This window comes from Canis lupus, chromosome 15 (assembly GCF_011100685.1).
Source record: "Canis lupus familiaris isolate Mischka breed German Shepherd chromosome 15, alternate assembly UU_Cfam_GSD_1.0, whole genome shotgun sequence".
In the NCBI taxonomy this organism is placed as follows: Eukaryota; Metazoa; Chordata; class Mammalia; order Carnivora; family Canidae; genus Canis; species Canis lupus.
In genome coordinates, this window is record NC_049236.1 from 19496801 (window position 1) to 19509448 (window position 12648).

Sequence of the window (12648 nt, forward strand, 5' to 3'; positions counted from 1 at the left end):
ATCACTTGGGTATTTTCAAAGAGCTTTATAATTTTATGGGCCAGCTCCTAGAACTAGCATAGAGTAAGATCTAGTCAGACTGTGTGGTTTCAAGTTTGGTTCCATGCCAGAAAAACTACTTAAGTAACCTCTTTAGGTGAGAATTTTTACTTTTATTTTTTAAAAGATTTTATTTATTTATTTGAGAGAGAGAACACACAAGCCAGAGGAGGGCGGCAGAGAGAGAGGGACAAGCAGACTCCTCACTGAGCAGGGAACTCAATTTAGGGCATAATCCCTGGACCCCAAGATCATGACTTAAGCTGAAGGCAGCTGCCTAACAGAGCTACCCTAGGCACCCCTAAAGGTATGAGAATTTTTTAAGTCCATGTAAAATGCTCAAGAGTCCCTGATACAAAGTAAGAACATTACTTTTACCTAATCATGGATACTGACTTTGAAGAACTTAGCGTCTTTTGTTTGTGGGGAATATTCTTTTTTTTTTTTTTTTTAGTATTTTATTTATTCATTCATGAGAGACACACAGAGAGAGAGAGAGGCAGAGACACAGGCAGAGGGAGAAGCAGGCTCCCCGCAGGGAGCCTGATGTGGGACTCGATCCCAGGACTCCAGGATCACGCCCGGGGCCAAAGGCAGGCGCCAAACCGCTGAGCTACCCAGGGATCCCCCTGTGGAGAATATTCTGATGATCAATTAACTGGACTAATTTCCCTCTTTCCCAACAATATTGAGAATTCAATAAATTTGGCATTAAAATCTTTTAAAATAATTTAAAAATTCATTGTAATTCTTATAATTCCTAAGAGTATTAGTAAAGAATAAATACTATATAGAAAGGCTTTTGAAAGTTGTTTTTTTCATTTGGGAATCACATGGTGTATAACTAACAGAAGTTCTATGTGTTAAATTCTTTCCCTGTGGGAAGTGCCTAATCCCAGAATGGAACTCTAATCCTAAATTTAGTCTTGCTATGACTACAGACTACTAAAATAAAGGTTAAAAGTCCAAGTCATTTAGAGATGTGTGTATATATATTGCCTAATTAAGCAATACCAAAAAATATTTAAAAGCTGAAGTTACATTTGTTTGTTTAACCCTAAATCTCAATTAGGTGGCTTTCCTTAAAGGAGAACCTCTAAACCATTTATTCATGTATAACTGGCCTTCTTAGAAACTAAAACAATGATTGCTTTGTAAAAATTTAAATTAAATCCATTTATTCCATTACTGTGTATTACATATCTAATGTCTGTAGAATGCCTTGGTAGTTAATCAAATATGGCATTCCTATTTTCCTGATTAAGTTTCTGCTTTTTTAACACATGAGTGACCACAGTAATATTTTTTATTTTTATTTTTTTATTTTTAAAGTTTTATTTATTTATTCATGAGACACACAGAGAGGTAGAGACACAGACTTGGAGAGAAGCAGCCTCCCTGTGAGGGACTCAATTCCAGGACCCTGGGATCACGACCTGAGGCAGAGATGCTCAACCACTGAGCCACCCAGGTGTCCCTAACTTTTTAGTTTTAAAGCATTAGATCTTCGCTTTCAAAGAAAGCTGAATCTCAAGAGTAAGTAGACTATTGACTCTTATTTCTATTATAGATTTCTTGTCACATATTTAAATCTTATAGGAAAGACCACAAGAATAAATGGCAGCTCTGTTCTAGGGATCTTATAATTTGATAAAGGGGAAAAAAAAAAAAAAACCTTAAAAAAAAAAGAAAGAAAAAAAGAAAAAAAAAAACCTCACTCACTATAAATAAGATATAATATTACAAAGCAAAGCTAGTAACTGCAATTAAAAAACAAAGTACAAACTGAATCCCCAGAGAGATTGGTACATAGTTTACTGTGTGTAGAGACAAAAAGACAAATAACGCACTTTAAAACAGAAGCAAATTCAGAAGTCTTGGCAGAGGTCGGCAATCATTAGATACCTTGATTCATCTCCACTCTATTCATAGATTCTATTCATAGATTGTTATCTTTACCTTTTAATTATACAACAGTGCTTACTTACCTTCACTGCCCAAATAGACTGCTCCAAAGGATGAAAAAGTTTAAAACAAAAGCCATCCTTTTTTGATGGACGCTCAATGATTTCACAGGCATTCAGAAGAACTGTTCCAACCCACTGACCATTTTTTTGGGTTTTATAGATCAGTAGCACCCCAGGTTTCAAAACACACCACAACTTGGTCCAGCTCTTTAGAGTACCACGAATCTGTAGAAAGATAACTTTATTAGGAAATAAAGCTCCATTTTTCTCTTTTTGCCCCACAAGATACAAACTCACTAATGGCAAAGAGGATGTTTTAATCTAAAATCTCCACAAAATAGAACTAGATTCAGTAGATTTTTTTAAGCTACTAAATGGTAAGCACTGCACACAAAGGTAAAAAAAGAATGGCTCCTGCTTCTGAGGAACTTACAGTCTAGCCAGAGACTAGGTCAACAGGTTTAAAATAATGTACCAAGTAGAATGGTTTTCCTAACCCTCTGGGCCAGCTCAGGAGCCATTAAAATATACTTTCCTAGTACCAAGAGTCTCTTCTTACCATCTCTCATAATTTTATGTGTGGGAGTGTAAGATTATTCCACCTTTTAAGAATCCCCCCCCCCCCACCACAACATTAACAGTGCTGAAATCACTGCTAGCACAAACACTAGGCATTCCCTAAACATTCATGGATTGGTAGGAAGAGGGAAGAACGCTCTTCCATCCTCTAAAATTACCTTCTCCAAATTACTTTGTTCTTAGTAATTACATAAAGTGTGCCATTTAAGTTCTTGGGGGAATTTTAAGACACAGTTACCTGAATCTCTCTCTAGTCTCAAAATGTTCCTCATCCCAGGGTTTAATGTTATGTCAATAACAAGTCTATAACTGGCTTTTCCTATCAATTTCTATTTCTGTTATCCAGTAAAAATGTTTCTATGCAAGTCACTGAATTCACAATACTGAAAAGAATGCTAATATATTTAGAATAAAAACTAGGAATTATCCTTTTATTTACTATAAAATGTCTGCTCTCAATGTACTTTTATGAATTATGAAATAAATATAGGGCTCCCTGGGATCCCTGGGTGGCGCAGCGGTTTGGCGCCTGCCTTTGGCCCAGGGCGCGATCCTGGAGACCCAGGATCGATTCCCACGTCGGGCTCCCGGTGCATGGAGCCTGCTTCTCTCTGCCTGTGTCTCTGCCTCTTTTTCTCTCTCTGTGACTATCATAAATAAATAAAAATTTTTTAAAAAATTAAAAAAAAATATAGGGCTCCCTAACCCCAGAAATAAGCAAACCACAGTAACTGTAAATAAGAAAAAAATTAGTAAGGGGGAGTTTGGAGCCAGGAATGAAAAAAGTAAAAAAACTCTGAGAAAAGTATGTGTTTATGTAAAAGAAATGGCAAGACAAGAAAAACAAAAGGAATAGTTATCCTAAGATAACATTTTTAATCTGGGACATGTGACATAGAACATAAATGGCAAATTATCAGATGAAGGTATGATTTAGAAAGTCAGCCGGGGATCCGTTGGGGACTTTTAGGGGATTAGTTACTGGAACCCAATGTCAGAAGACAATAGGAAGTTTAGCTCAGAAAAACTCAAGTGAGATCTGGAGCTTGAAGATTTTTTTTTTTAAGATTCTATTTATTTATTAATGAGAGACAGAGGGAGAGACAGAGAATGGCAGAGACACAGGCAGAGGGAGAAGCAGGCTCCACGTAGGGAGCCCAATGTAGGACTTGATCCGGGGTCTCCAGGATCAGGCCCTGGGCTGACGGCAGCGCTCAACTGCTGAGCCACCTGGGCTGCCCTGGAGCTTAAAGATTTCTAAGTAAAGTCAAAGTCAGAATGTATTTTTAGTACACCAGTGAAGAAGACCCTAGTACTACCTGCACTAACAAGCAAACTATCATTAAGCTCCCATTTTAGTGAGAGAACTTCCACAACAGATCTCATAAGGAGGTTTTACCAATTTTTTGGGACAGTGGAAAGCTTTCACAGCTGGGGTGATTTTTAGATGAATGTCGGGTACTAAAATTTCCTAGAGTCAGAGTCTTAACAAGATCATTCTTAAACTTAGCATTAGTCTGAAAGATTCCAACCAAATATCCTTCAGATGAGAAAGAGGATAGAATGGGATGACAAAAAAAAAAAAAAAAAAAAAAAACGGAAAGAAATGAGAGTAAGTGGAAATAATCAGAGGCTTGGAAAAAGCAATATGCATGTTTTTCGGAAAATTAATCTTTTCGAAATAACTTTTATATTAACCTTGTTTCAGATCTTCTCAATAATGCATACACATCTGCCTACAATAATACTGAACGATAGTTTGAATAACAAAATATTTCCTTGGACTATATGTCACACAAACCAAAAAGCCTTTTAAAAAGAACTGCTATCCATATTTGATGTTATTTCAAGACAGACAACATTAATTTTCCTTCTCCCCATTAAGACTGGAACATAGAACCTCTGGGATACAATTAATAGGTTGCCAGTGAAAAACAATCATCCCAGGAGCTGTTTTTGTCTTGAAGGCTTTAGGTGCACTCAGGGCTTTCCTATTCCAGTAGGTAAACATTCAGCAATTTGAATTCAAGCTTCAATAAAACTGACCTTCAACCAATCAGCCATAACAATAACAGAAGGATCTGTGATTGTACTGAGTAACTCCTTTGTGGCTCTTTTCTTTTCTTCTCGGTAATTTTTCTTTTGCACCTATTTTACATAAATAATAGAAAAATCAAAAATTCATTAGAAATGAGCAATTTCTTTCCAAATACTTTAGGTCTATAGCATGCAAAGTATTAAATTCTAAACCTCTTTTAGAATTTTAGCATCTTAGGATAAAAGGACTTTTTTTTTTTAAGAGATGGTAGGAATTTTTAGAGGTTAGAATCTAGTTTTTTCTTTTTCTTTTTTTTTTAAAGATTGTATTTATTTATTCATGAGGGACACAGAGAGAGAGACGGAGGCAGAGACTTAGGCAGAGGGAGAAACAGGCTCCCTGAAAGGAGCCTGGTGTGGGACTCCATCCTGGGACTCTCAGATCATACCCTGAGCCAAAGGCAGACACGCAACCACTGAACCACCCAGGTGTCCCGGGAATCTAGTTTTTCTGATTACTAGTTCTCTGTATCTTTTTGAAGAACTTTACCTTTTTTTAATGACACAATACTAGATGTATCCAATCTCATGGTAAGAATTTCAAACAACACAAATAGAGCTAAGAGTTGTCTTTATTATACCCTACCCTCTTAAAATCTCTAGAATTGACCAGTATTAACACTTCTGGAAAACACTATCCTTTCAGGCTTTTTCTCTGTATACAACCTATAGAAATATATAGCTTTTCTATATAGCTTTTCTTTTTCTTTTTTTTAAACACATTTTTTAAAAAAGCTTCCCCCATTCAACATTTTTTGGAGCATTTTCATGCCTACCTCATTCTTTTAATTGCTACGTAAGTTTCGTAGTATGATAAAATAAGAGTGAAGAGCTAACATTTACTGGACGCATTCTGCATACCCGTTACTGTTCTAAGCACTTTACAAGTACTACCCTCATTTAATCTTCACAATAATCTCGGAAAGTAAGATAATTATTATCCTTGTTTTACAGATGAGAAAACTGAGGCACAGAGAGTAACTTGCCCAGGATCACAGAGCTAGTAACTCATGGAGGCAGGATTCAAACAAAGGCAGACTGGTTCTAAAGACATGCTCTTAACCACCATGCTATACTGCTTCTATAATTTTTCTTAATAAATTCTCTTGCTGATAGAAATCCAGTCTGTTTTTTCATATTACAAACAACAGCTGCATTTGTTTACAACTGGCAATTTTGCTGTTTCCTAATACTAAGATATAAATACTTAAGAAATCACAAAATGATACTAATTCATTCAAAATATCAGTTTTACTTTCATAGGTTACCTCTGAGATAATTTGGGAAGGCCGTAGAGGATTACTACTTTGTTGTTATTATATGGATGGGAGAAGAGTGGTGATACATTTCTTTTAGCTATAAAACCTTCCTATTTGTACTTCATAGTAAGAAGACTATATACCTAACAAGATTTAAATAATTCTATAGCCAAAAAACTTCAGACTTTTGATCTTTATTAATATTCAGATATTTATTAATATCTGAATAACAGTAGATTTAATAGGGGATTGCAGGTGCAAATGCATACGGATATAAGAAAAAAAGGGGTAAAATAGACCATGCAGGGATCAGAGTCAACTAGAAAGCATCTGTTTCTTAAGATCCAGGATCTGTGGCCATTCTGGAAGGCAAGCCCAAAGTGCAATATTTCTTAAAGAGAGGTTGGAAATTTGAACTTGTAACTGTTTACCTCAAGTTTTAAAAACATTATATCAATATTTAACTTAAAATATGATAGCAATATATTCTATATCAATATAGATCAAACAAAATAGATCTACCTGTGGGCCAAATTCAGCCCACGACCCTGCAGTTAGTGAACTTGAATTTCAAAAAGCACCACAACTTCCCATTACATGTTCTACAACAAAGTGATGTGCCTAAGTAGGTATAACTACACAGAGCTATCCAGTCCTCAAAGGAATGGCCAGATGAGGCCTGAGGTGGTGCTGAACGATCATCAAGCAGCCTCTTCAGTTGACTCCAATGTGCCACACAAATATTAACATTCTTTATGTGTACTCATCTGGATATTATTTTTCTTTCTTTAGGAGACATATTTATCTTGTTAGCCTACTTTAAAAGCATATGCAATGCATAATGTTATTAATGAAGTAACTGTGGAAACTAACCTTGAGAGATTCTTTTTTTGTGAGCTTGCTTGAAGCAGAACTATCCTTCTCCGAGCCATTATAAAGTTTAGATTCAGACTGAAATCACATAGAAATAAACAAAAGAGAAATATTAATTAAAAACTTCATTTATTCTACACATACAGGCATATAAAAATTAATGTTAGAGCTATGTTTCTGAATTCTTCCCATTTATTGCTGTATTTAAGGCAAATATAAATTTTCAAATGTCAACTTTCCCTATATAGATAGCATCTGGGTTTATTTTTTTATTTTTTTAAATTTTTATTTTTTTTATTTATTTATGATAGTCACACACACACACACACACAGAGAGGCAGAGACACAGGCAGAGGGAGAAGCAGGCTCCATGCACTGGGAGCCCGACGTGGGACTCGATCCTGGGTCTCCAGGAATAGCGCCCTGGGCCAAAGGCAGGCACTAAACCGCTGCGCCACCCAGGGATCCCGAGCATCTGGGTTTAAAAGCTAATCTGTGTGAAACCCACAAAAGCACAAAATAAACACTAGTCTGGGGCACCTGGCTGGCTCAGTCAGAAAAGGATGCAACTCTTGATCTTGGGGTGGTAGGTTCAAGCCCCACACTGGGTGTAAAGATTATTTAAAAACAAAACAAAACAAAAAACAAACTTAAAAAAACCGAATTAATAAATTAATCTATAATGTGAGGTTAAATAAGATCATTTGTAAATTTTTGCATTCTATCTTCTGGAATATTTCTAATAAACATATGAAATTATTTATTCTGGTTTTTTTTTTTTTAAAGATTTTTGCTTACTTATTCATGAGAGACACAGAGAGAGAGGTAGATACATAGGGAGAAGTAGGCTCCCTGCAGGAAGCCTGATATGGGACTCCATCCCAGGACCCCAGGACAATGACCTGAGCCAAAGGCAGATGCTCAACCACTGAGCCACCCAGGTGCCCTGTAATTATTTATTCTTAAAAGTATCCAAAGCAATGTAACTTTTTAACAGTTAAAAATATTCCAAATTAATAAACCAAATCATGTACATTCTAGCAAGTCATTGTACACATTGCCCTACTGTTACTTCTCTGATGGAAAGAAATATATATATCTTTAGAAATTAGCATTAAAACACTAATTTAGGGATCCCTGGGTGGCGCAGCGGTTTAGCGCCTGCCTTTGGCCCAGGGCGCGATCCTGGAGATCCGGGATCGAATCCCACGTCAGGCTCCCGGTGCATGGAGTCTGCTTCTCCCTCTGCCTGTGTCTCTGCCTCTCTCTCTCTCACTGTGTGCCTATCATGAATAAATAAAAAAAAAAATTTAAAAAAAAATAAATAAAACACTAATTTATAGTGTTTAAAAACCAATATTCCTACCATCTACCTCTTCCTCCCTATCCAGTGCTCTCTAAAGTATTATGGTCTTAAACTTGTTTCCAGACTTTGTTTATACTTATTTTTATTTGATCTTCATAAGAACCTTAAAATAGAGGCACCTGAGTGGCCCAGTTGGTCTGCCTTCGGCTCAGGTCACAACGCCAGGGTCCTGGGATCAAGCCCTACATTAGGCTCCTATTCAGCCGAGAGTTTGCTTCTGCCTCTCCTCCCTGCTCCTGCTGTCTCTTGCTATCTCTCTCTCCCTCATTATTTTTTTTTTTAAATGAAGTCACTCCTTTGAGAACTGAACTTCAAACATCATACTACTTACACTTGTGGCAATGGCACTGATTGTGGTAATAAAACAATTTTACAAAGTTGCTCAAGCCAAATACATCTCTGTCTTCCCCTCACCCCCAAGAACCTAAAGATGGCACAGCTATTGTCAGAAGAATAGGATGATTTCTATTTCCCACAGCTTCATGGGAAAATGGGTATTATAATATACTTCTTAGACACCAGTGAGGATTGTAATGATTTCTCACCTTTTACAACTATTCACAGAGAATTTTAGCTAGACTCAAATTTAAGATTTATCTTCATGAATAACAGGAAATGTTTCCCTGATGTGACAAGATCCAGCTTGGTGATTCCTAAAAGGTTCTAGTATATAAGGGACCAGCAGGCCAGAAGGGTGTCACATGAGCTTGGTAAATTTTAGAGAACACATATTTCAAGGAATCCTTGCCATCTTGTGTAGCCAGTTCTGGGGGTAGGGGGGAGGGGAAGACCCACTGACCAAGTTTCTATAAGTCTTTAAAATAACACTACACCTAAGTTTTCTGAATCAACAGGTTGCCTTTTAAGTATCAAAACTCAACCTATTTTTTGTTGGAAATATTTTATTAAAATAACTTGTCCTTCTTTTATAACCTTATTGACCACTATCTTAATGATGACCACAGGGTTTACTATAGTACTGTTTGTTTTTTTCATTAAATAGCCTTAGAATGCTCAGTATGTTATATTTTTAGTTTTCTTTTTCCCTCCTTTTTTCTTTTCCCCCCCTTAACTATTGTCTTCTTATGGGCTGTGTGACTTCAGGAGGTTATTCAATCTCTTTCAGTCTTAGCTTCCTCATTTGTTTTTATTGTTTTTTTTGTTTTGTTTTGTTTTGTTTTTAGCTTCCTCATTTGTAAAATGAGGATAACTCCTACTAATTTGTAGGGTTGCTCTGAAGATAATGAGGTAGTGTGCATGATGGGTTTAACATACTACTTTGTATATATTATGTTTCAGGTACTGTCATAAATCTGACCTTTAAGTAAAGGGAACATTAACATATGAGAATACTTTCAACTTGCTTTGAAAACTATAAAATACTACAAATATAAGGAGTAATAATGTTATGTTACTATGCTTAGCTCAGATATTCTGATTTGGAAAGGTTTTTTTTTTTTTTTTTTTTTTTGTCCAGGTAAATATATTTTTTATAGCAAGCAATAGGCAAATTAGCATACCTGTTAGATAAGCAGATGTATGCTTGGAGACTCAAGTCAATAAAAGATCTAGGCCCAAAAACCTAGAAATAGGTTCTATCCTTGAAATAAGATTCCTTTCATCCCATTAGACACAGTACCCAGGTTGGTAATTCCTTTTGTTGAGATGGACTACTAAAAATTCACTTAAAATGCTAACAGCAAATGGGATAGATTTAATTACTGACTTTTCCAATTGACTTATTTATAGGATGCATGAGAAATAGAAACTGTCTTTATTTTTTTTAAATGGGGAGGAGGGAAAAAAGGTATATTCCATTGTGCTTAATGGTCTTAATCATGTATTTAAAGAAATAACTTAATCCCAAATCCAAATGACCAAAATGGCAGTATTAATACTTTTGCATCAAATTCAGAAAAACATAAGATTAAAACTATGATGGTTTTAGTTATGCACACTGATTTCAGAAGGAATAACAAACTTTGTTTCCTGAAGTTACTTAAGTAAGGCTAAAATGTTCAGAATTCCATGAGAATGTGGTTTAATGATAAATGTATACATTTTAGGATTGCTGTGAAAAACAAGAGTAGACTATTTAAGGACAAACTACTGACCATGCATCTCTTCAGCTAACAGAATAGACAAGGATTAAATCTAAGTAAAGACAGGTTTCAACTGTTGGAATATAACAGGAATTAAGTACAACTTTACTTACACTAGTTACCATGTTAAGAATCCCACTCATTCACTGTAATCCCCCCTCCCTTTTAAAAATAAGCCCTATGTCCAACGTGGGGCCTGAATTCACAGCCCCAAGATCAAGAGTCCCATGCTCTACCAACTGAGTCAGCCAGGTGTTGGGATCGCGACCTGAGCCGAAGGCAGACTCTCAACCACTGAGCCACCCAGGTGCCCCAGAATTACTAATTTAGGAAACTATATCTTATTCTAAGAAAACGTCTTTCAATTGCAAGCTACTACTGCAAGAGATCTTTGGCTTTTAAATGGTAAAATGTATGTATTTTGATTGTCATTCAAATAAAGTTGGAATACTTAGGAATTACAAAAAAATCACAAATCCTGAGAACTTCTCTGAATGGAACTCTGAGAAGTACAGTAGCAGATATCAGAAGCAATATAACTCTGGAGAGAACACACTTGTTACCAATAGGTATTTCCAAGTTACCAACAGCATCCTACATCAACTCCAGTGGAATTTTCTTTGTTTCATATATACTGAATGATACACCAACATAAATAAAAACATGCCATAAAAATTGGATAGAAATTTTAGTGTTAGTTCCTCTTCTTAAATATTAGGAAAATGCCATAATCATGTATTTGGGGACAACATATACTTACCTTGCTCTTTGACATAGAAAGTGAAGATTCATCTTTATTTTGAGAAATGTCTTCCTTTCCTCTTTCAAAACCTATAAAAAAACATTGTTATTATTTGAGTATTACTATATAGCATGCAGGCATTAAGCAAATGCATATAAGTCATCCAATTTCAAATGTACATTATAACTGATGTACATTGGTACAAAAGTCTAGATTAAACATACAGTATTAAACTATTAGAGCTTAAAAGACTTCTAAGGGATCATATGTAGTATAATAACTCTTTGGAATAAATTAAGGCTTATAAAGATGAAGTCTTTTCCTGAACTTGTCAACATCAAGTTAAATACCTCTTTTCTGTGGCTCCTAGAGCACTTTACATGAACTTCAGAGGCCTCATGGAGCTTTTGTTCTAGTGACCTCTTTTCTTTCTTTTTTTTTTTTTTTAAGATTTATTTTATTTATTTTGAGAGAGAAGAGAGAAGCAGACTCCCAGCTGAGGGTGGAGCCTGATGAGCGCAGGGCTCAATCTCACAACCCTGAGATCAAGGCCTGAGCTGAAACCAAGTCGGTTGGTTGCTCAACTGACTGAGCCACCCAGGCACCCATCTAGTGAGCTCTTTTCTAAAAAAGAATCCTAACTGATAAAACCAACCCAACATACTTTTCATATCTCTTGCCAAATTGGAGCAATTCTAGAATTAGTGATAAAAGACTAGGGAAAATAAATCTAGACTGAGGGGCAGATTTTTAAAAAATCTAACAATGTGCCTATTGTGAGAATTAAATGAGGATCCATTAGAAAGCACTTAGCATAGTATTTTCCACATAATATACATTAAATTCATGTTTCCTTTAAAATGATCATTGGCACTGACTATTGCTATACAAATTCTAAAAGGACGAATCTAAAATATATGAATGCACTGGGATGAACATGCGGATCCTTGCAATCATTTAACACATTAAAATAACACTATGCCAAAAGCAATTAGCAAATTAATGTTATTAAAAGTACAGTTAGAGAAATGTTAATGCTGAAATTTGTGTGGCAGGCATAAAAGGAGCAGTACTCAATGATGTTGCTTCTACTTTTGAGGGCAAGTATTATTAACTCTTTCCTATAATTGTTCTAAGTCCAATAAAAGCCTATATTAAAAATATACACGATTATTCATAAAGCAGCACTTAAAAAATCATCAGTAGCACCAGTGCCTGAAGCATCTAAAAATCATTTCTAACATATTAAAGATACCATTTATTCAGTATTTGGTTTATATTAGCTAAAAATAAATCCATTCCAATTTCTTAATCCAGAGATTTTATTGAATTGTTTTCTGTAATATGAAGAAGGTATCTTCCTTACCCTCCAGTTCTGATAAGGAGAATCACTCAATCCCAATGCTAGGGGGAGAAAACTGTTTCATAAATGTAATGTGAAATTTTAAATAACTTACCAAATTTTAGACTTGAGTATAAAGCAAATCAAAGTTACATGATTCAGTTTAAAAATCTAAAATATTTATTCAGAGTAGGAACATTCTTAATACTGATGAACTGATAAATTATTTCAAAGCTCTTCTATAGATTTAAATTTCTAAAAAAATTTCTGAAAGTATATACT

General features: G+C 35.4%; 1 protein-coding gene across 8 annotated transcripts in view; it reads right to left on the reverse strand.

Annotated features, from left to right (window-relative positions):
* OSBPL8 (oxysterol binding protein like 8) overlaps positions 1-12648 on the reverse strand; it is a 143095-nt gene that overhangs the window by 31417 nt on the left and 99030 nt on the right. For all 8 annotated transcript variants that reach the window (XM_038558501.1, XM_038558500.1, XM_038558499.1 and 5 more), the window contains 4 exons: positions 11043-11113; positions 6815-6892; positions 4632-4733; positions 2028-2231 (listed from right to left, as the gene is read on the reverse strand). In XM_038558501.1, coding sequence (XP_038414429.1) covers positions 2028-2231; positions 4632-4733; positions 6815-6892; positions 11043-11113 — 455 coding nt within the window. The remainder of the gene's footprint in view (positions 1-2027; positions 2232-4631; positions 4734-6814; positions 6893-11042; positions 11114-12648) is intronic.